Here is a 24,875-nt window from a genome sequence, read left to right on the forward strand (position 1 = left end):
AAATTTCATTGAGGCGTGAAAAGCTTCCAATCACAAACTTTGTAATTCTTGGACATCGTGTTCAAATACTGGGAAAGTGCCACATCAGCAGCTTTGTCTGTTGCCATTGCAAAACAGAGAATGTATTTTTTTAATATTTTAACTAGTTGTTTGAATATCCAGTTTGCTTTAACTGGATGGAGGCAAAGAGGACGCCTGTCAAAAAAGGTTTTTCCCTTCCACCCACTCCTTTGCTTATTTTGTTGTAAACTGGATTCTTCATAAGCGAGGTTACAAATTTGAGGTTGCAGTGAAGATGAACAGACTTTTCCCGAGCTTTTTTTAAAAAGGTATTTGATGCATAAGTCCATTGATATTTGAAAAAAAAAAATCAGGAAATGTGTAATATGTAAAGTATATGTAAAATGTAAATATATAAGTATGCATAATAGTTGCATCTACTGTTTTTACTTTGGTCTTCAGCATATGTAGTGTATTTCAGTTTTACAGTTTTATAAATACTTCCATTTTATGTGCATCTTCATAAGGACTGTAATGATACTTGAAAAGTAGGAGGAAGATCTCCGGTGTCAGTATGAGCCCATTTCAGGGAGTGATAATTCGAGAGATTGGGACTGTGGTGTTGGAGATAGCGAATTAAAAGAAGGCAGAAAGTTGTGAAAACACGATGTTCTCTTCCATGTCCAGTCTCCTGGCTGAAGGTCGTTACCAGCAGAACAGGCAGAGACTTGCAGGGAGTCAAAAATTTGATTGAAATGTTTGGGAAAGGAACAAGGAATCCATTTTTATTTGTTTTCTGTGATAACATAAACCAGATTTTAGAGGAACAGAAAGTTTTTGAATTGGAGTAGCTTTATCCCGACTTTGAACTGCTTGGTTAACTCTTTGTTTTACATATATGAAAATATTTCTGTTAAATAATATATGCAGTCTGCATACATTTTTGAGTGGTTCTTTCTTGTCTTTCCAAGACCACCATCATATATGTAGGAGGAGAGTGATTATACAATTTTATTAAACATGATCTACATAAACATTGAGATAGTGTGACCATACAAGGAGCATAACCTCAAAGCATTTTTCCTGTAATAGGAAAAAATACATATTTCTTTGAATATTGTGAATTGCCATATCCTTCTGCCGTGGAGGTAACAGATACCTGCTAGACCTGGAAATCCTTTGTTGCTGTAGTTAGCTGGCTTTCCTGTGCCATGCCATACAAGACTTACTGATTAACTTTGGTTTAGGACACTGTTAGCCTTTCTGGTGACTTCCATTTGATTTAGACCCCTCTACCCACCTTCATACCAGTGTCATGGTCATGATGGTTGTGGCTGCAGTATCAGTTAAAATCTGCTCTTCGTGTCAGCTGAGGGGAGGCTGTGTCCTGCAGACCAAAACAGCCTGCAAATTCACTTCCCATGGCCCACAGCCTGCTGGGTGGGGGCTGTATTTTTCCAGTGGGTGTCTCTGAGGTGCTCTGCAGCATGTGGCCCATGCATTTGGAAAGCCCTAGGAGCCCTGAGCAAAACCACAACTCCCATCCTCATTTCAGCTTTGCATGGTGCAACCTTGAAGCTTGCTCCAGCACTTTGACAACAATGGAAATACAGCAATGTCCTGGGGATTTAACTACTAGAAATGTCAAATCCTCCATGTTTTCATTTATAGTTAAATCACTTGCAGTTTGACTAATAAGCCTTTAGATCTAAACTGCTGAACTCATAGTGAAAATGTTATTTTATCTAGAACTTTGGAAAGAACAGCAAGAGAAGAAGAAAGCAAAGTGTTGATGCAAATTTGTTGGGTTACTTTGAGAAAGAAGTAGTAAGATTTTGAGCTCAGGGGTTGTTAGGGAGAAATGTAGAAGTTTCGTTTGACAACTCTCATTGCTGACAAAAAACTGAAAAATACTGGTGGCTTTCTTGATCCCAGTGTGCCTCTGGGTGGCTTTGTTCAGTCAGTTGTACAGGACAGGGATGTTAAGTCCTGATGAGCTCCTGAGCCATGCCAGCACCAAGGCCTTTGTATTAATGCAGCTCTGCAGGTCCAGCAGTGCAAGAAGCAGCTTCATGGAGGTGAATATAGTGTAAGGGTGGATGAGGTGGGAAACTAGCGCAGTTGTCCTTTGCTTTGGTGTTCTGGTCTTTCCCTGAAGGTGCGTTACAACTTTTGGAGATCTCATCTGCTTTCACCAGCAAGCCAGCAGATGAGGAAGCCTGACTCATCTTGACAGCACTTCACAGTATCTGTCCACTGTCTTAACTATGAGCAGAACCTGACCCATGGCTATTTTTATGTTCCCTTATCTGTTTAGAAAACAGACTTTTGTTCGTTGTCTGACAGGTCTGCAGATCTGCAAAGGTTGGAACCCAAGTAAAGGCAGCAATGAGACAAAAGGTGAACTATTGAACACCAAAGCAGAAGCCCGGAGATGTGACAAGATTAAAAGATAAACACGAAGGGCATTGTATCAGCAGTAGATAGCATCGGGCAGGAAGGATGTCCAACGGCAAGGTTCAAGATTGGGTCAGAAATTATAGTCTGAAGGCAATTGAGGGCTAAATGTTAAATAGACTTAATCCAGAGTTCATTTCTTAAAACTGTCCATGTTTTCTAGGGAATAGTCTTGATATTTATGGATTCTTCATTCTTTCTCATTGTTTATACCATGTATGTTCTGATTAATGTACTTTTGTTACATATACATTTACATATATTATATTTTAGAAAGCTATTTGCTTTACATTTTCCTTCCTTCTTGCCTGATTTTATAAAATGCTCAGTGTCTTGGAGGTCTGGGCCCTTCCTTTAATGTTTCTGAAAGCTGACCATCTATCTTCACATCCATATGTGCTGATGTGAGAGTCTGCACCTGCTTGCTCTAAATTATTACTGAAGATATTTTTTCCCCGTAACTCCTTTTTCTGAGTCAGACATTACTCTTGCTTTTATACATTTCACCATTAAATCTACTTGACCTTTTTTGTATTATCAAGAACTAAAATCTTTAGCCTCTAGCAGTTGCACTGATCCTCAGTCAGTTTTTCTTAAATAAATAAATAAAATCTGCCAGACACTTGAGGTCGTACCATCATTTGCGTGAGAGTTAGGCTGAATAGTCTATTGTTGGTTTACTTGCTGACCCAGAATTGAACTCTGAATAAATGGACATTACACCTGGTTTTCAGAATTCCTGGGAAAATTTAGCCCTTGAATAAAGTGCTCCGAGACAAACTGTGGCATGGGATTTTTCTAAATCTGGGAAATTGTTGTTTCAGTGTTCCTTTTGCTTCATATTCTTTATAATTAAAAGTGACAGTTGTTTTACATACTGGAAAATCTTGCATCATTGCTCTCAGCTCAATATCTGCAGGAGGAAATTAAGATTACACTACCCACACATTAATGATGACGTTCCCATGGCTTTTTAGTGACATTTTACTTTAAATACAAAGGCACTGTGTTGGTGAACAAGATCACTACAGTAAATCCTAATTATTATGATCAGATCATATTTGTATTAATATGATCTTTAATTAAAAACTACTGCTTTGTAATAGCAATTAAAACATTCTGTGAGTAATTAAATGCTGCTTCTTAAAGACTTTTTTTTTTTTTGCACTTAATGAATGTCAGACTGACAGTCGAGCGGACTGGTGTTAAACAACTTCCTGTCAATACTTGTCAGTTAATTTTTTCATGTCAGATAGTTGCCTTGTGGTTGCCACACTTGCTCTGCCCCTTCCTTGCCTGTGGAGCTGTGGAGCTGTGTTTTTACTCCTGTATGTTACGAGTATGCCATTTCCTTGGTCAGACTCAATTTTTATCAGATTTCATGTGTGGTTTTTGTCTGGTGTTGGATATTCTTCATTTCACCATTCTCCCTTGCTCTGCCTCCTGGAATGCCTAGAAGAACAGTGGAAGTCAATATACTTTTCTGCTTTGGTTATGACTACTTTATTTCAGCTACTGCCCTGTTAATACAGCCTTGTTCTGTGGTGAGGGGCCTTTGAGAGATCTCTGCTCTTGTGGTGCTCCCATGTTCTTGGGAAGTGCTCCAGCTTAGGTGCCTCCTTCTTCAGTGAACTGAATCCTATACAAATTTGTTGAGATACTAAATGGAGAGGTAGTGGGGAGATTAATCACAGCACAGATCCATCTCCTACTGCTTTATTGGCTTCTTTGAGTCCCATCATTTTGCCCAGTCCCCACTTATGTGCACTGCTCTCCACACAGTTTGCACGAGTGTAACTGTAGAGAAACTGGTGCACGGTTTGTGGAAAAAGTCTTTTTGTGTAATAAAAGCAACAGTGTAAGGGGCAAGGGAAGGAGAAAGCTCGCTCTTTGGCAAGTTTCTCATGCAACATCATCCTCTTTTGTTAGTGATTCCTTGCTAATAAGTCTGCTATTTTGGACATATTTGGAGGCAATTTCCATTTGACAGACATGTTTAGAGCTTCAGAAATTTCTGTGCTAACCAGTTCACCAAACATATTTTAAAATGTCTGGAAATATATTGTAAAAAAGTTTTGCTTCCTTATAGGAGATTGCATTAAAATACGGGCATTGCATAGGATATTTAACATTGCAAGTAATCCAGTTGCTCACTACAATTAAAAACACATACTTAATTAATTACTTCGCTTTCTGCCTATGCAATTTTGTTGTGATAAGGAATATTCTAGCTTTAAATTAAAAAAAACAACAAAAAACCCAAAAAACTCAAACTATTTTACCACAGCAGTTGCTGTTTATGATTTAAAAAACAGTTCCATGGTTGTCATCTTTGAAGGGACCAAAGGCTGAATAATATTGCTGGATGACCTATAGAAGTGTGGTTCGTCCAGGTGAGAGACCGGCAGACGATGTCATGTATCTGGCTGTATCTGCTGCTTGGCCACTCTGCACGTACAGCCAGTCTTGATGCTGGCTGCTGGAGCTTTGATGGCTGTGGATTGTAGCTCATGATCCAGATTTGCTCTAAGTTCAGTCACTGACCCATCAGTGAAGACTTTTATGTATTTTATGAGTGGGACCATGCTCTAACATGCCAGATCTGTATGGGGACAATGTGACGTGCCAGCAGTAAAAGGGTAGCTTCCTCCTTTCTATTGACTTCTGGGTGGGGACTGTGAGAATTTCACCTTGATCTATAAAACCAGCACTGAAGACTGTTCCCTGTTTCACGTGGGAATAGTCTTGTTGACTGTACCGACAGAGGAATTTGTATTTATAGCTGTTGTGTAATACTGTAATTGTAATTCCCTCTCTCCATGGACAATTAGTGGCAGATAAGATGAATTGGGGATTTTTCAACCATTGCTCCTGTCCTGCTGCAATATTCTGTGTCAGTGGGGACTTTTAGCTAATGAGCACACATTTATTCATAAACAGGGAAGGAAAAAACAATTCAAGTGACTCTCTACTTATTTTAATCACTTTTATAAAATTATCACAAACCACTTGTTTACTGGAAGCAGCCCAGATCATGCATTGAGTTAAGGATGATAATAATCTTGTTGCTTTTTCCAACACATCCATCATCTTAAGAGATTTCAACGCAAAGAGAAATGTTGCCTAATAGATTCCCGTGTCTGCTCTTCTTGAATTTCCTTGGGCAACCCTAGGAGCCAGTAATAGCCCCTGTACATTTTAACAGTCATTCAATGTCTTTACTTTCAGAGGAATGTAAAATTTATTTGGGCATAAACTGAGAATCTGGTCCATAGAGCCTAACATTTTGTTCTTGATAAAGACTTTTGCTCTTATAAAGGACAGCACATGAATTAAACTAAGTAAAGATGACAGCTCATTCTCGGCTTTCATCGCATGCAGAATTCATCCTTCCACATCGGTATTTACCGCAGGCTTCTCCTTGCATCAGATTTCTTCAGATCTGCTCGGCTAACTTAATTTGATGCTAATAAAGAATAATAAAGGGCAACAATTTCAGATCTTCTGAAAACAACAGTGTTCCTGCCTTTATAAGTGATAGGAACCCAGAGCTTGTTTTCCTTGAGGAGCCTCCTGTATCACAAGTGCTGATCTCCCGATTCCTCCGCTCTGAATGGCAATGTGGTACCTGCTGGGAAAGCTCATCTCCGGCTATTTGTTTCTTTTGTGGTAGAGGGTTTTTTTTCCTCCTTCCTGTTTGCTGTTAAGTTCATTGCTGGGCTGCATTGGTATTCCAGCCACCACCTCTTGAGTAAACATTTCTATGGCATCCTTCTGTGCAGCGGGGCTTGCCTGCTGGGCTGGGGAGAGTGGTGGGGAGGGAAGCAAGCGAAGCAAGAGTGGGGGGGCTGGTAAAACTCCATGTTTTGGCATCTTTCCCATGGTTTTTCTCCTTAAACTTCCTGGAGTTCAAAAAGGGAATTCTGTGCAACCTGTCACCACAAAGGGCTTTTCCAGAAAAGTGTTGAGGTGCCTGTGGATTTTACAGGCTCCTTCCATGGGAAGTGATCTGCTGCCTGGCAGATGTGCACAAGGACCCGAGGTCTGGAAACGTGCTGAATCTGCTTCTCTCATAGCATCATTATGTCACTGAGAAGCAGTGGGTAATCATACAAAGTAGGATAGTAGTCTTTTTTTCTTGGATATACAAAAAGCACCAACCCAATGGCCAAAGCCTGCAAGCTGACAGTGATTTATCTGCACCCATCACAGAAGGTCCACAGTGTCTGTATGTCTCTCGTTGGTATTGCTTCATTTGCAGAGCTGTTCATATACACATCTATGCAAACCATGGATTAGACACTATTAGCTTCAAGTCTGTAATACCAATAGTTCCTTTAGGCTGATTTCTGGCAGTGCTCTAACCTTTACAGTTTATGCATCCCAGATAAGATTTTAGAGATGATTTTCTTCATTTCAAACCCTTGACAATATTACTCTGCTGAAGCATTATTTATTATGTTGGTAAATATATAGCGTTATACTTAACAGGTGTCACTTTGATATTTGAATTGATTTGCATAGTAAAATAAGTAATGGGAAATACACATTTTGGAAGGCATACACGGCATGATGTATGTTCTATCATCGCACCATCTCTGTGAATAAAAGGGCATTCCAGCAATCAGAAAATTCTCAAAGTTTCTTTCTAAAAAGTGTATTGCAGTAGCATGTACACCAAGATTGCTGTAGATTATTAAATATGCTTGTAAAAGAGAACTCTTCTGTGTGTAAAAGACCAAATGCTGTCCTGCACACTAGGCTTGAGATATAAAAACAGAGGTGAAGTTGTGGATGAACTTCCCATAGCCCCCATGAAAGAAAGCACTGCAGAATGCATGGAGTCACTAACAGCTTGTCACTGTAAAGACAGTGCTGACTGGAAGGTGTCTTTACCTTTCACCATATCATGGTGCTTGTTGGGAATTGATGAGTGCTGCAGTGTCAAGAAAAAAATCCAGATGACCAGAGAGCAACTGGTTAGAAAGCCAAAGGTAGTAACTTCATCCTGCAGGTCCCGCTACCTGTTTAATTCCAGTTAAGTGGAAATAATGCCACTGCTGTGTATTGGCAGCATTATATTCTCACACAGCTTGTTTTGGACCAGCACTGATGCTGTAGAAGACAACTTATCAAAATCTCAGGTAAATTTGATAAAATTCACACAATATTTGTTTGTAGATCCAAATTTAAAGTTTGCAGTCTCAATTTAGATTATTTTGTTTCTTTAGAACAGGGAGATAAGAGGAAGATACAAACAAGAATTTCTTGACAGATATGACCTGGTTTTCATTGCTATTTCTCTCTGTAGCAGTATTTATTATTTTTTTTTTTAAACAAAGGAAATTCTGACTATTGTAGAAAAGGCTGAAAAAAATTTAGGTATGCAAGTTAGAGATTGCTCAAGTTCGTGCTGCTGAAGTTAATTGTGTGGTTTTTCACGTACTCCTCATGCATGAGGTCTGAGAGAGCATGTTCTGTGGGAGCTGCTAACAGCATGCACACACTCTTCTGCTGATGCTTCAGCAAGCAAATGACTTTGTAACACAGCCTAAAGTTGCTGTTTTATCAAATATTTTGTTAGTACTTATTTATGGTTTCCTCAGTGGCAGGTAAGTCACTGGGATAATAAGAGGGAATATTCTGGGCAAAGGACTGAGGGATGCAAGTTGTTCACAGCCTGTATGGGGCAGGGATTCATGGTTAGGCATCCAAACCATAACTTTAGTTCACTGAATATTTAGGAATGGTAAATGCCACAGGTGGGGAGTTAGAATAAGAGATATATGTAAGTACAAATTAACATGATGGTGTGAGTGAGCATGTGCTGTAATACTAGAAATGAAAAAAAATTAAAATCATTTAAGCCTCAGTACATCTCAACAATAATGCTGTGGACTCTGTTGGGCTTATGTGGAAGACAGTTTTGACCCTGTAAGACAGACCAGGATCATAGGATGGGGGACTGAGTAGAAACTCTAAAACTTGCCCAAGAGCTAGGGAAGGCTCCAAAAGAGGGACTGGAGAGCATTCAGAGCCAGGGCCTGAGGAGAATATTGCTTATGCTGGTGTGTTCTGCTGTTGTACAGCATTATATACTTGAGCTTGTCCCTGCAAGGACATTTGGCACTGTCAGTCAAGTGTGAATAGCCATGTTGCAAATTTGTTGTGTGCATGAAGTTATTGTGTTATGTGTCCACCAAGAATATAAAAACATAATAGGACTTGAATTTCCCCATGCTTTCAGAAGTAACTGGCGCACTTCCTTAAGGTCTGTGGGCTAAAGTTTATTTTCGATCACATGAAAAACTGCTGATTGTAAATAAACCTTTGGCATAGTTGCAAGGCCAGTGGTTGCCCTTTAGAAAGAAATATTTTTGTGATGTGCCAACATAATTATGTTAGTTAAAACAATGGAGAATATTGTGATTTGAGTTCTCTGCATGGCATAGTCTATGAACAGTGATCAGCTAAGTTAGCGTTAGGCTGTGCTGTTTGTTGATCTAGTTCTGTCAGTTGACAATGTGTATGTGCTGGGATATGATCATTGACTGTGTGTGGAGTGATTCCTTGTTTCTGACATAATTGTAAGTGGGGAATTATGGAAATATGACCATTGTTAAATGCAGTGTAATTACAAATCAGTTTTGACAGCACTGTGCTTACAGCATGAGTGAAAGGCTGCTATGTGGCTGAAGAAAGTAGAGCACTCTACAGTCTGGTGTTTGGCTCAGATGTAGTCAGCATGTTTATTGAGGTACAGAAAAATATTTTGGTCTGCAAAAAGAATATCCATTCAAGTAAGGGTGAAGGGCAGCTTCCTGGAAAACTTTTTGATTGCTTCTACTAATACATATATTCTTCACGATCTTTACTGGGGCCAATAAATTGACAAGTTTTGGAACTTAAAGTGCATCTTTTTTAGTGTTGGAAATCTGTGTTCTGCTACATCTTTTAACCCTAAATCTATGTTATGTTTGATCACACTGTTAAAACTGCTCATTTGTAGAGCTCTTAATGAAAGTATTTGCAAGAACAGAAGATGCAGTACCACATAAGCAACCCTTGCCGAGGCCAGGTCCTGGGCTGAGCTTTCAGTAAGGCTGAACTGCTGACAGGGGAGCTAAGGAGGCAGGTGACAGAGACCATAGTAATACCTTCTGGTGTTTACAATTTTTATTTTATTAATGTAACTTGCTGCTCTTGCAGAAGAACCTTCTGTGAAGATACAAACCAGCATCTAAAAACCTCTTTTCCCAATTTGCTTTATTGTGGATCTGGAAGTCTGCCCCATGACTAAGAGGACAAGACTCCTTCCAGGATTAAGTTCCACACCTAAGCTTTCAATTTATAGAGAAAAAGGTAATTTTTATCATCTACTAGCACTGGCTGGCACACATCCATGAACCTGTAGGAATCATGCCAGTTTATATGGGCAGAAAATTTGACTGTTGGATGCAAACCATGTGTGGTTTTTCTGGGAGAATTTCCCTGTTGGCCAGCGCAGGGCTGCTGTAAGAAATGCACCTGCCTGCACCTGGTCGCTGCTTTACTGACACAGCAGGGACGGCCAAGACAGTTGCACACAAAGTTGTGGAGAGGCTCTGGAACAGCTCTTGAGGAGCGTGACCTTGAGGCAGTCCTTGGAGAAAGAAGAATAAAGGAAACAGTCTTTGTACCTTGCTGTCTCTCAGGGGAATGGACAGGGCAGAGAAGAGTTGGTTAGAAGTAACCTGACCTCCATGGGTAGAAAAGAAAAGGTAGAAGTAGAGTTTGTTTCTCACCAGCAAGAAGTGGTGCTAGCTTCATTGGGTCCGTGCTACGAGCAAGCATTGGAAATGTCCGCCCATCCCTCCCAGTCCTTAGGGTCCAGGAGCAGTGCCCTACACTTGCATGAAAGGGTCTGTCTGTCTCCTTTCAGTTAGTAGATACAGAATAATAATGCTAGAGCCCCATGATACCAAACTTTCTGTTGCTACATATCCAGCACTGGATAACAGTTGCTCATCTGCAGCCACAGATTGAAGCGCACATATTGAAGTGTTCATATTTCGGTGTCACCCGAAACAAGAGGAAACATGGAGGCCTTTCATTCCTGCGTCCTTGGTTTAAAGACTTCTTGTGGTGCTGGGCACGTGATAAAAGATGTGAATGAATCTATTTCTTTTAGTGCTGCTCATATTAATAGGCTTTGCTCTTCATGCTTGTCATATTGTAATTCTGATTTAACAACATTTATCAGTAGAAGATCACTGCAGGGTCTTTAATGATTATAGTTGTTCAAGCTGGTAGTCTGAGACTATTAAATAAGCTCCAATTACTTCCCATTTATTTGTGTTGTTTTTTCCCTCCAAGTAACAAAATGTAATGCTGAATTTCATTATCATTCTTTGCATTGTATTCATCTAAATAGATTTTCTACCTAATTAAGGCTGAATACGTTTGTGCTAAACTGACCGTATTTTACAAGGATGTTTTCATTTGTATGAGAGGGCGTATTTGGTTTCTATCATCCATATTTTAATTCTGTTTAATTTCTATAGCTGCCAGAGATCCTATTGTGCGTCCCAGCAATTCACCCTGGGCTGTTCGACATTGTTTAGATTGGAGTTGGAATAGGCCTCCAGATGAATTTAGTTGGAATCTAGTTAATAACAAGTCACCAGCAAGCAATTTTGAGTGTTTACTACTGCTTTGAAAGATATCAAGTGTATATTGGGTGAATTTTGGATGAAAGCAGTAGAGATGAAAGCAGAGGAATTCCGTTCAGATTAGCTATGTTATTTTTTATGTGGTGGGTCACTGAGAGGGGAAGGTAGGAAAAAAGAATTTATTAACAAGTTGGCTGGTAATGGGTATTCAGTGTGATTATTGTGTCCATGTTCTGAGGAGTCATATGGCTGAGCTTTACTTATGTACTTAGTTTGTGTTATTTATTTATGTATGATCTCTCTGGGGCACCTTTTTCAAATAATGAAGCAGTACAATTTGGTGGCAGTTAAAAACACAGAACATCACATTTTCATTTCAGTATTGGAATAACCATCAGGAAAAAGACCTATGTAGGTATACCACTGTTGACCTTACCTGCTCAACTCTGGTCCTACACCCCAGAAGATGTCATTGTGCAAGCCCAAGGCTCAGCCCCTGGGTGAAGGCTTCTCTGGAAGGAGTGAGAATAGCACAAGTAGCCCTATGCCTGTTAAAAAGTTGTGGGGCGTTAGTATCTGCTGCTACTCTACAGAACTGCATAACTTTTCAAATGCTGTTTGAGGGTCCTGTTCAAGGACCATAAAGTAATAGACATTAATGTAAACAGTCCTTGCCTCTTCCTTGAGAAAGTGCTGACTTCTTTGTAAGCTTCTTCATGTCTTTGTTGGAACTCTTTGTTGAAAGAATTATAAGATCCACCTTCTCATGGGAAGAAGCTGTAGGAAAATAAACCTCCAGGGTTTTCCTGAGCTTCCTCAGAAGCTGCGTTTTGCACTGTCAGGCCAGTGCTCCTTCATCTTTTTCCTAGTTTTGTGGTAAATTCTGTTTAAAGATGTGGTTAAGCTGAAAGGAATCCAGGAGGCTTAATAACACTGGCAAATGTTCCAGGACAGTTGCTCAAAGTGAACAGTCTTTTGAGAGTTTGTTCACCTGGGAATGGAGCAGTGTGTTGTGTCATGCAAGGGTGGGTTTCCTGGCCCGCACTGAGGCGGAGCTAACCGCACTGCAAAGCAGAGGCAGAAACGATTAAAATATATGTGAGTGTGTGTATATATATAAGTGTGTGTGTGTGCAGATGTATGTATAGGCAGGCAAAAAAAGCCTGCCTGAACTCAGTTCCTGTTGATGTTACTGATGATGAATTTGACTGGGAAGGGACCTTTGCCAAGAGAAGGGCTGTGTGCATTGTTCTGGGGTCTGTTAATGAGATCAGGCGTCATTTGAAAGGGAACAATGTGAAGAAAATGTGGGCAGTTACTGGTTATAAATCAAGTTCTCTTACAGGTTTAATAAATTTGACTAGTCTGTGGTATCTTCCAGCCCTCCTATGTAAGTACAACTTTTCCTGAGAGGTTTAAATGTGCAGAACACAAAGTTGTCAATTTTTGAAATACTATGGATATGTACTTTCACAGCTCCCTCTAGCAGTATTCCAAACTTTTTAATAACCAGATGAACATTTGAAATTACTGTCAATACAATATGACTGTTCATACAGTTACTGTGCTAAGCTGGAGCAAATGTGAAAATCTGTTTGGACTCTTGGGGAGTGCAATATTGTTTTACTCCCTAATCTAAATCACTCTGAAAGTAAATCACATGTTAGCAAGAAACAGAAAAATTCTTTTGAGGAAAGCAGCCAAAGTTTTGAAGCTGTTTTCATTCAGTTTCAAACCAGAACATCTTTTCTTAATGTACAAATGTTATGTATGCAAAGAAGAAAAAAACAAGAAACTTCTATTAATGATATTTTTACAATATTGTTTCTAGTGTTTTGGAACACACTGCTGAAGTTGATGTTAAGAAAAAATAAAAATTAACAGTAACATATTTGGAAAGGAAGGGAAAAATAATCCTCCAAACAATCACTTACCAATGCAGCTGTTCCAGTGCGGGGTCCCCTGGATCTGTGCACTTTGTGGTGGTCCATCTGCTACCCTGCAGCCTTGAAATGCAAGTGTAACAGTACCTGCAAGTATTTGTTAGCACTGAATCCTGAAGGACTCATGCTTTTTCAAGTATCAGAGTCCGCCTTTTAATCCATTGAAATGAGTATCTGAAGGATGTTAAAATCCATGCCATTGTGCACAGGAGATGATACCTGATGTGATGCTCAGCCTACAAATGATAGTGGGCTGCAGCACACAGGTGAGGTGCCCGAAGCTCCTTGCAGAGCCAGCAGTGTGTCAGCCCCACATGCTTAATTGTCCTGGGGAATGGGCTCGCTTGGTCTGACAGTGGGAAGGGAGGGAGGATCTAACCCATTCTCTTGCCTGGCTCAGTTATTCTTTGCTGTGACTTTTTTTTTTTTTTAATTATTATCATTTTGATGGTGACCATCCTTCTGTATGCATCTAGCAAAAAAGTGAGCATTTGGACAATTCTGGGTGAATGTCCTGTAGTTTTACTTTACAGTGAAGGAGAAAGATGTTTTTTCTTGAACTCTTGCAGAGGAGGAGAATGGAGCAAAGCTGCTTCCCATGACGGCCTCAGTAATCAGCTATGGGGCTGAACTTGCCGTGCTCCTTAGTTTGGCAGCCAGCAGCTGCCTGGGGACCGGGTGGTCTGAAGAAGTTTCTTTGGCCGTGTGCCAAGGGAGATGGGTGTTCAGTTTCAAAAAAAGTGGATGAAATTGGATTTTTGAGCCCACTAGAGCATAAGGAGTATTTATAATTTCTACTCTTGTTCTGAAGACCATAGTGTAATGTTTGTAGTTCTTGGGGAAAAGGTTTTGATTACAATTAAGAAACAGCCCTCAAATGTGCAAAGGTTAGAGCAGAAAAAACCCCCATTTCATTCAGGAGCAGTATTGCTTGTAGAGACACCATCCTCTGACTGCTCTGGTGATTGGAAGGTATCGTTATTGGATAATTAACAAGCGTCACAAAATAATATGTCACTGAGTTGTAATTAATATTGCACAGAAACTTGTTTTAATTATCTTCTCATAGTGCTGTTTAAATTCTTCTTGATCACAGGACAGGTAAAATAGATGGTCCTGTAAAAACTAACCAGGTCTCTTTGAGGCTTTGACGTGATTTTGAAGCTGTTCACCACCTCCTTGAGCTGTGAGCTGGTTTGGAGCCGCAGCAGCAGAGCTCACCCCAGCAAAGTGGCAAGTGTCTACACCAGCTCTGGGTGCTTGCTTTGTCTCAGACAAAGCATGCTCCTGCGTGACTGCCTAGTGATTGCATATTTTCACATGTGATCAGTAATTTGTAAGTATTTTCTTACGTGACAGGAGAATAAAAATATCTAGTTTTTTTATAGTACAGATTTATACCTGTCCCTCAAGGCCAGTGCGCCCAAGCCTTTGTATTTAGAAGGTCTGCGTGTTTCGCTGTTGCTCAGTGTGTGCGTATGCGTATTTCTGGTTGTTTTGCTGTCTTTAGGGTACCAAGGTTTGCCAGGGGAAGAACGTGAGAATATGTTCTCAGAACAAAAAGACAGCAAATGCTGGGGAGAAAATGAGTTGTGTCAGATAAACTGGAACTGTGAACATTTGCCATTCAGAGCTTGATTGCACGTGGTCCATCTATCTGTGTAGTATTTATAGGTCTTCCTTGATACAGAAATCATACAATGAATAACTTTACCTAGGAAGGGAGCATTTTCTTATTGTCAGGAGGAAATGTTCTGTGGAATTGCAATGAACACCTTTCACAGATAAATGCAAGCTCCTATTGTGTGCCTTTGTGAACTGATTAGGGTTTTCTTTAACTTTCCTTACAAAGCCTCTCCAAAAGGAGCCATCCAGCAGCACTGTATTCCACAGGCATGTAGCGAGTGGTGCTGGAGCAGTGTGGGCTCTTCCCCTTGGATTTGGTGTCCTGAGTTGGATCCCTCAGTGACATAAAGTCTACAAGCCCTTCCTGTCCGGTGCGCACCAGGCATGTTTGTGTCTCTCCTGATGTATATGCACGTTAGATTATCTCTCTGAAAGCAGGTTTGAAATTGGTCTGGTGTTGGCTTTTTGCATATTGCAAAAATTAACAGTCATACCACCTAATCCTGGCTGTTGGTGGTGACACCCCTTCAGACCAGGGTTGGTCTGAAACTATGTGAGTTGATTCCTAATGGCTTTGTAGTGTACCCCAGTCTTACAGCGGGATACTCCACAGAGAATGTGCAGGTTTATTGGAGTTTTCCCTTCGTCAATATTGCAGCCATAGTCTTTCACCTCCTGTCTTTAGCATGTGGGATACAAAACCATATCTAAAAGATTACATGAGAATTTGTGACCTAGGTTTTCTAAACTGTGCAAACCCAAAAGCGTGTTTATGCTTGAACGTACTTAACTTAGAGGCAAATATCTATCACAGATGTTTGTGGAAGAATGTGTGGAGAGAGGCAGCCTGCAGGTAGGGAAACTCCCTGGGGTCTGGCTGAACGGGTGTGTGTTGTACTTGCAAAAGCCTTTGAGAGTGTTAACGGGCTGTCATTAAAATCCATTCGCCATTACAGACGGCTGTAAAGTTCTTACGAGTTCTCTGTATTTGTGCTAGGTACAGTGAGCAGCACCTGCTTTTAGGTCTGTAGTAAGTGACAGCATCAATCTACTTTGTGGTCTTCTCAGTAGATTGCAAAGGTCCTCTGTCTTTACAGGAGCCCGGGCTTTCTCTGCTGAGATAGATGGGATTTGGAATTCAATCAAGCTCAGAATATCTGAGCCCCAGGCCCTCAATCACTGTAGATATAGTGGCTAATATACCAAAGAACATTTCAGTAAAACACACTGAAGGTGGTTTTTTGAGAATTAAAACCTGTGTTTTAATTCTCCAAACTCCAAAACCAGGAGCAGAATTGGGAGCAGAATTCAAACTATCTCATTACATGCAATGGCTCTGAGCTTAAAATGTTATTTTTGCATTAATGTTATATTTTTTTTTAGCATCAATGGCAATCAGTATGTAATGGGCAATGATCTCATGCACACTCCTGGGTACAGACTGTTCTTTCCCAGTTTGGGAGTATTTGCTTGTTATTGCTGAATTGCAGCATGTACACATGCAAAAGAGGCCCCACAGTCATTAAAACTCTCCCTGCCAGGGCTTTTACCATTGAGTACTCAGCAGTTAACCTCTCCGTGTATCTTCTGAGGACCAGATAAAGTTATGCCTGAAAATTTCTGTTTCTGGAAATTCTTCTCTCAGGCCTGTGTTCTGTGATAGATATCCATAGCGTCACAATTAAGTTTTGAAATACGGTGCTACAAAGCAATGAAAAGCCTCCAAAGGTTTCTTTATAAAGGCAGTAAACAGAGTTGGTTTTTAAAATGTAGGAAAAAATACTTTGACCTGATCCTGCACTTCTCTGCAAGAGTGGAATGGCTTTCACTGGCATGGGGAGCAGGAGTGGGTCATTACTGAGGTACAGGCACGATTCCCCGCGGAAGGGTACACTGTTTTCGCTGTTAGTCCCCAAAGGGAGGCTGGGGCACTCCAGGGCTGCTGGAGAAGCATGCGTAGGATGACCAGAAAGGAGTGTTTTGCCAGGAGTGTAGCAGAAGCACAGTTGAAATACAGGCTCTTGGGTGGCACGTGTTCTGTTTGAGACTGGTGATACTGGGTAACTTCTATAGGGTATCCTGCTGGATGAGCTGGTTTTGGATAGAGCCGCCTCTTATCTGTGTCTGTTCTAAAGAGAATTACTCTATTGCAAAGGCGAAAACGGTGCTTTCCATAATAACTTTTTTGTGTGTTCTGTGAATGGGATTAAGTCTATACAAAACCAAAAAATAACAGTGTCAGGTGTTGGTTTGAAAATACTGCTTCCCCCTTTGACTGTGGACACATAGAGGCTATACTTACAGGCTCTCTGCTTCTAGTTTGGTCCTGGTCCTTCAACTTTTTAAATGTATTTAATGTGATTTGCAAGCACAGAGAAATAAGAAGGTGCTACTAACAAATAGCTAGACAAAAGGTGAAAAAGATGTTTGAACCAGCAAACCTGCTGATGTACATCCCATGGCATTGTCAGAACCAGGGATGCCTGGGTTCAAGATGATCTTTGTCCGGGATGACTTTGTCCTGACTTGAATGTCTTAGACATCCATGGCAAATAAAGTCTGCAATTAATCCAGCACTGTAAAAATTAAATATTGCAGAGCAAGTAAAACCCATCCTCCTGTAGCCAGCTGAAAACCAGATGTGCTGCTTTTGTTTGTACTCCTGAAATTCACAAATGAACACAATTTATTGTCAGCAGCTGCTGCTGTTTTGAGCTCAGAGTGCTGAGCTTCGTTTCCCCTGCACTGCAACATGTTTTGCTCTCATGTATGGATCTTATATTGAAATCATTACACCGTAAAAGTCACACTCAGCTTTGCTGAAAGTGATTGTGAGAGAGAAATGCAGATTAAAGGTGGATGGAGATTTCTGGGATTTTTGGAATTTAACACTTACATCAACAGGTGCAGGATCGCATGAGACTGGAATTTGACTGTCCAACTGTGGTATTTGTTACACATCCTTATTTCTCAGTGTGTATCTCTAGCTCTTGGTTGGTACAGTTGTTCTACAGACTGTGCTTTATTTTTAGTCCTTGCTCCTCCCGAAGAGACATCTCTGCAGACACCAAGTGGCCTCTGTGGAGGGGAGGTTTTTGGTGTTTGCTGTCCCTGTGGGCAGGGAAGAGTTACAGCCGAGCTTAGTTTTGTATCTGCTTTTGGAGCATTTAAAATTCATTTGTCTTTTCAAATTCCAACATGTAGTCTTGGAAGAGCATTTCCCAGAGGGGGGCAAAGCACTTGAAGGAGGAAGACAGTTTAAAGAGGTGAACCGAACACCAGTAAATCTGCAGTTTACTTTGCTTTTTTTTCTCCTGAGGGTTCATCACAGCTCTCTACCCTTCTCTGAAGCCTCGTGCATCAGTCAGGTGGGAACGCTCTGCTTAAACACCCGGAGCTGCAGCCTCCCGTGGTCCCAGGGGAGCTGCACAGCTTAACCGATCATGGGCACAGGGGTGGTAATGTGGAGAGCAAAGATCCTGACTGAAACATCACCTAAGTATCATGTCAGGTGCTGTTTGAAACAGGAATGGGCCTGCACCCCAGGTTTTGTCAAGCTACAGAGAGGTTCGGATGGGGCTGTGCACTCCTTGGGACATGGGAGGGTGTGTGCCTGTTGCTCTGGTTCAGGCCAAGGTCTTTGTTGTGGTTAGTAAGAGTTACCATGAAAAACCAACAATGGTGAACATCTCCTCTCTTTTTCCCCTTTATTGATGTGCCATTTGCTGTACAGATTAGAATTTTTTTTTTGTTTGTTTTTGTTTTTGTTTAAAGACAAGAATCATTCAGCAAGAGTCAGACTGAAAGAGGAAATGTTTATAGAACAGAATGATAGCATGGTTTGGGTTGGAAGGGACCTTTCAAGGTCACCTAGTCCAACCCCCCTGCAGGGGGGGTCCCTGAGCAGGGACATCTTCAACTAGATCAGGTTGCTCAGAGCCCCATCCAGCCTGAGCTTGGATGTTTCCAGGGATGGGGCTTCTACCACCTCTCTGGGCAACCTGGACCAGTGTCCCACCAATGTCACCAAGATACACAGAAGTGCCCTGTCACAGTGTCGCCTTTAGAGGCCTTGGAAAGGGTTCAATAAAGACAGATTCTGACACACACATTCCGCCCCCCTCCCTGCTGTTGTTACAGTTAAGTATTTTGGCCCTAAACTGCAGCATGGTGGAATGATCCAGTTACTGAAAAAAGTGCTTTAAACTGTAGTAACAATGAAAACTAACAATAGGGCTTTGCAGTACTGTGGAGTGGTGTCTCTGTACCTCTCTGCACACTGCTGCGGTTGAAACCCAACCAATAAAGTTTGCATTTGCTCTTTCATAGTTTTCTTCATATTTCACATACTTAACCAGTTTAAGGACTACTTATAAAGAATAGCTCAGGCTGTGTTTGGGATATAAAATGTATATCAATAAAATAGATAGTATCTTGAATGCTTCTTGTGTTTAAGTTTCATATAACTACAGTGTACTATGTATAACTGGGGGACAAAACAGTTGAAAGATACAAGGGAACGCCCTGGGTGACCTGCTGTGGTTATGGATTGCACAATCCACACAGATTTACCTCAACCCTTTTGTGTCTCATTTAGTTATTCTCATTTATACATCCAGATATCTGCAACTCCAGATAGCTCTGTGTGTTCCTGACTACAGAGGTAGCTCAACCTCACCCACCCCACCTAGCAGACAGGTTCCTGTTTGATAGTCATAGACACACACAGGTGTCTCTTGGTTTTGTTCTAGTCTGTCACATCCTTTCTAGAGCAGATTGCCATGTTCTCTGCTGTCTCTAGGATAGCTGGGATAATTCTCCTTTTTTTAATTCTCTTCAGTGTTGTAAACTTGCTTTGCTGTTGATGGGGTAGGATGAGCTCCCGTGGTAATAGGTGGAGGTGGTGGTGAAATCGTGAAGCACACTGTTATTCTGCATCAGACAAATATTTTACGTGATCTGTTCCTTTTCCTTTGTATGATATATTTTGAATGTTGCAACATTATGGTCTGTATATTTATCAAAGCACACCCAGTGTGGAGAAGAGGAAAATGGTGGTTAAGGAAGGGTTTGGTTTGTAGCAAAGTTACTTCACTGAAAGAAAGCTCAGGCTATAAAGTCATGTGGGGCTTTCTGCAGATGAATGGGGCAGTTTCTGGGATGCCACACTGTGGTCATTCACACAAGGACTAAATGAAACCATTGAAGGACCTGCTCTCACTCTATTTAAATGTGTATTGGTTTTGCCATTGATTTTTAATGGTGTGAAGTCTGTGATTCATAATTGCTCACAAACCTGTGTAAAACCTTCCTGCTCCATCTGAGATGGGGGTCATACTCTGGCTCGGTGATGAAGGATGTGCAGGCAAAGGTTGTCCACACAGACTGTGGCAGCTCAGAAGCCGCTCTCAGCTCCGTCTTTGTAACGAACCTTAACATGAGGGGTTTGTGCGTTACGTTGGATTGTAATTAGTTTATGTTTTCATGTAAGAAATGCTTGTAATGCACGAGATATGACTGTTTTTAGTAAGATGAGTATAATTTTTCTCCCATTTATAGGATGGCTATTTTTCCCACCGACCGAAAGAGAAAACACGAACAGACAGCAATAACGAGAATTCAGTCCCCAAGGACTTTGAAAATATTGATAACAGTAACTTTGCTCCCAGGACTCAGAGGCAAAAACATCAGTCTGAGCTGGTGAAAAAACCCCTTAGCAAGCAAAAGGAGCACTTGAGAAAGAAACTGGAAGAGGAGAAGATGAAGGAGAACTTGCTGCTGGGGAAAAACTCCAATGAGGTGGTGCAATTCAGTGATCACCCCGGAAAAAACAGCAGCAGCAGCAGCAACAACAACGATTTGAAGGAGATTCACAGGTCTCCCAGACAGCATCATTTAAAAAAAACTGGAAACAGCTCACCGGAACTGAGATACGACCAACCACCAAAGTGTGAGGTAACAGGCAAAGAGGCCATCTCAGCCATGTCCCGGTCTAAATCTAAGCAGTGTCGGCAGGAGATCGCAGACGTGTACTGTCAGCACAAGCATGGAAAGCTGATGCCGGAGCAGGTGACACGTTTCTGTACACTGGAGGGTAAGTGGGTAGATTGTGAAGGAGAAATAACACTATATTGGGGGAAAGATTCTATATAATTGAAGTGGCCTACTGATGACAAAATAAGGCTTTATTGCAGGAACGTATAGTGTATTTTGTCTGTGAAAAGAGGGAGGGTTTGAGGATGTTTTAAACAAGGAGTATGGATGTCACAAGATCCTTGTTAGATTCCTACAAAATTTCTTTCCACTTTACTTCCACCAGATTTTTATTGCTCTATGTGATCTATATATTCAACTGCTACTCCTGTTTCTTTTAGTTTTTAATCTACAGACAGAGAAAAGTGTAGTCAAAGTCTTGTTATTCTGTAGAGGAGTTGCATGCTTTTTGGGGATCAGAGAACAGCCATAGTGAATTTTGGTGCCATACGCTTTTCCAATAAATGAGTGGCATTGCTGTTATGGCCATATGGCCATTTTACTGGCACAGTGAAGTCCTAGCTAATAACCAGGACTGCTAAGCATTTTGATAACCCAGATAATTATCAGAAGTATAGTTTAAAAAAAATTCCAAAAACATGGGGAAAAAATCCAATTTTGTGGTTCACTTCTATTTTTAATATTCTTCAATCAGCGAAAGTAATTTTCCAGAATCACTGTTGTAGACAGTCAGTTACCTCTGCTAGCCTAAGCCAAGCTTTGATTTGTTGCTTTTGGTTTCTCCATGCAGTCAGATACATGAGGTATCTCTCAGCTTGCTGTCTGTTTGCATGTGTGAGCTGACCTTTTCCTACTTTGGAAGAAGAGTGTTTCATGTGCCACCATTCATTTAGCTGTAAGGTTCTCATACAGTTAAACACCGGTTTTGGTTGGTTTTTTGTTTGTTTGTTTGTTTGTTTGTTTGTTTTAAAAAAAAGCATTGATCAGTTGATTAAAGTAGATATTGATCAAGGAGCAGCGTTATCCGCAGCAACACTTGTTTATACAGCAGTCCAAAGTCCCCATCCTGTAATTGGCACTTCAGCCCGTGCATGTGGGGATATGCCAATGTCTTTGTCTGAGCTGAAGGTGCAGAGGGACTTTAACAAACAAGAGAATAGGTCTTGCTTTCGGATGGTACAGTGAACATGATGAGCTATGGGGATAAGGGGATGTTTAGTTTCTTTCTTTAGAAATATTTAGTTACATCCTCTAACCCCCATGGCTTACTTGTTTATTGCACCATCACAAAGCAGTGGTTACTACGGGATGGTTTCATTGTGGGAAGGAGGAGAATCCATGTTGCTATTGCCTAAATTAGGAGGCTAAACTCTCTGTACAGATGATGGAAAAAAGGAAGTGCTGCAGAGTATGTTTCCAAACAAGAGCATCTCTGTAGTAGGAAGCTTAGGCTTTTAATTTAGATGATGCATGTTACCAGGATGAACTATGTGAGCACCCCATTTCCCACCCCAGTGCATCTGTGACTATTTGTTTTGTTTTTTACCATGTCTCTTCTGGTGTTTTTTCTCCCTTTCCTATCATGGTAATACTCAAAATCATTATGCTGTGTGGGCAAACATTGCAGATAAAGATTTAATGGAGCAGGCAGAAAAGACTTGTTGTTCAGTGGGAAGCAGGGGGAGGGACAACAAAGGCAGGAAAAGTTGAAGGAAAGGTAAAAGAACAGTAGAGGGGTAAGAATTGTGCAAAACCAGACAAAGGTGACAGACTGAGCATCACTGAGTACCCCCAGGTGCCCCTGAGATGCCCTTGGGGTGCCAGTGGTGGAATCCAGTGTGGTAAGCATGTCTTTGGTATCCTTCCCTCTTCTCTAAAGACAGGAGAGTCAGCTCTGTTCTGTGGGAAAGCTGATGGAGGTCAGCACCTTGCAGACACTGTACTACGCTTTTTGGGATCAAGGACAAAATTAGTAATGTCAGCAATGCTGTATACCTTGTGTAGGGTAAGTGCATCATGTGTACAAATACGTAAGTGATCTCCTGGAGATTGCTGGAAGATGTGTGGTCATTAGTGTGGGTGCACACTGCAGCTGTGTGCAGTTTTACACACAGCTATGATTCTGTCCCCTGCCTGGGGATGTCGGTTTCCCAGGGATACAGGGTGGCTTTCCAGAAGTTTTAAACAACTGCCATTCTTAAAAACAGGCTTCTCAAGGAATATTTATTGCTTTTTTTTTTTTTTTCAATACAGAATTTATCTCGTATGTACTGCAGTCAGGATAATATCATGATCTTAGAACCAAGAACAGTGTCACCTTTGACACTTGAAGCCTTTCAGCATGTATGTATGTTGCACACTGGTATAAATGTTTCCTTTGTAATAAGACATAGTAAAATATCCAGGAAAACTGGGAGCTGCAAACATGACTAGATAAATGGATACGTTGTCCAAATACAGTTTTACTGTAAAGTACACGTGAATTTAGTAACAACTCAAGAGGTATGGCTATATACTGCATTAAAAAATTAAGTGTAAAAATACTGTGGCTACAGGTTTTAGGTTTGCAGTGCTAGAGTTTCATTTAGATTTTTATTTTAGGCAGTGTTGCTTGTTTAAAAATAATAATTGAGGGATCTCTTAACTTAGCCAGATGGATCCTTGTGGAAAATGTTGACTTTTCTTTGCCTCAAGGTTATTTCCTCCTGTCCATGCTGAAAGCTGAAGTTAACTGCTTCAACGGCCAGATATCCTTGGCAGAAAATCTGGAATCCTGTGTTACTTACAGGGTTGCTCTAGAGCAGATTTGTGAGCTTTGCTGTGAGGAATTGATAAAACAGCAGCGTATTGAATGGGAAATAAATTACTTACGCAGGAGGTGCCAATGCACAAGCAGACTGGGACATCAGACCTATGGAGGAGATGCAGACTTTGAAGGCACTTCTCAAATGTCTGAATACAGGAGTCCCAAGAAAGACATGTAGAAACGCCAAAGCTGAAGGTGCTTGTGCCTACCAGAAACACTTATATGTGTATAACTTGGCATGTTCCTTAAATGTTACAGCCCTGTTATAGATACATTCATTGCCTGAGTTAAAGTATGTTGTGGTCTCCGATCTCTCCTCCCCGCTGCAGAACATAAATACTGCTGCTGTTCACTCGCAGACTGGCTCCACCTCTCATCAAAAGTGTCTTCATCAATTCCAGAGGTCCTTTAGAGGAGCTGAACTTGGTTAGGAGATGTTTGTGAAGCACTGACCATTAGCTGTTGGGGATATGACACCCCATTGTTAGGATCGCTGGTAGGGGGAGGTCTGGGTAGAGGTCTTGCCACTTTATGCATCAAAAAAGTTATAGGCTGTTGGTCAGCAAAATTCAGACATCCGGGGACTGAGTCTGTGTATTCAGCATGTGAGTGCTATTCCCTTCAGTTTGGTTTGAAAAAAGGTTTCCTGTCTGTTTTCAGCAGAGCTGTGAAGTATAAATATTTATGCACTGGAGCAGCACATTCATCCATTAGCCCAACATATAAACGTGTTTCCAGTGCTGTGGTTTTCATTGAGATGTCACCCAGCATTTAATCCCCTTGGATCCTGTCTCAGCTGATGAAAACCACGAAGTTGCTAAGTGTAGCTATCAATCATGGACATGAGTCCATCCAGCTGGATTGTCATAAATGTTAAGTGATTTGTTCACTTGAGTGGTTATCAACAGGAACAGGATCTTACAAGCTGGCGTGTTTTTTTTTTCTTTTAAATATGTTACTGTTTCCAAAGGCATCAGGCAAAGGAAATCGTATGTAACTATCATCAGTGAACAAAAGAAAAGATTGTTAAAACCAAGAGCATCATGTTTACTACCTGTTTGATGTGCAGGCGTTATTTCCATGAGAACTAGAGGACATGGGCTGCAGTCCCTCTAAGGACGTTGCAGAGTGACAACACTGCTGAAGCAGCAAAACAGGACGTGGCAACTTTACCAGTTACTTGATTTGCAGAGCATTTCCCAACAAGCTGGTCCTGAAAACAGGGCACAGATGCTACAGAACAGAGGATTGGTGTCAAAGGCTTGAGGGGCAGCCTTATCCAAAGTAATTTCTGATGTCAGGGCAACAGGCAGCTTGCAAGTCACCCTTCACTCAGAAGGGAGTTTGTAGAAGTGTGTTTTGAGAGGAAATGCAGTCAGTGAAGGTAAGAGGGGGAAA

At 41.1% G+C, this 24,875-nt stretch overlaps 1 protein-coding gene across 1 annotated transcript in view; it reads left to right on the forward strand.

Annotated features, from left to right (window-relative positions):
• Nucleotides 1–20,027: 20,027 nt before the first annotated feature.
• The window catches only part of XYLT1 (xylosyltransferase 1), a 90,473-nt gene continuing 85,625 nt past the window's right edge, over nt 20,028–24,875 (forward strand). The window contains exons 1-2 of the mRNA XM_010163118.2: nt 20,028–20,099; nt 20,237–20,771. Coding sequence (XP_010161420.2) covers nt 20,028–20,099; nt 20,237–20,771 — 607 coding nt within the window. The remainder of the gene's footprint in view (nt 20,100–20,236; nt 20,772–24,875) is intronic.

The sequence above is a fragment of the Antrostomus carolinensis genome, unplaced genomic scaffold, assembly GCF_000700745.2.
Source record: "Antrostomus carolinensis isolate BGI_N321 unplaced genomic scaffold, ASM70074v2 scaffold17762, whole genome shotgun sequence".
NCBI classification, from domain to species: domain Eukaryota; kingdom Metazoa; phylum Chordata; class Aves; order Caprimulgiformes; family Caprimulgidae; genus Antrostomus; species Antrostomus carolinensis.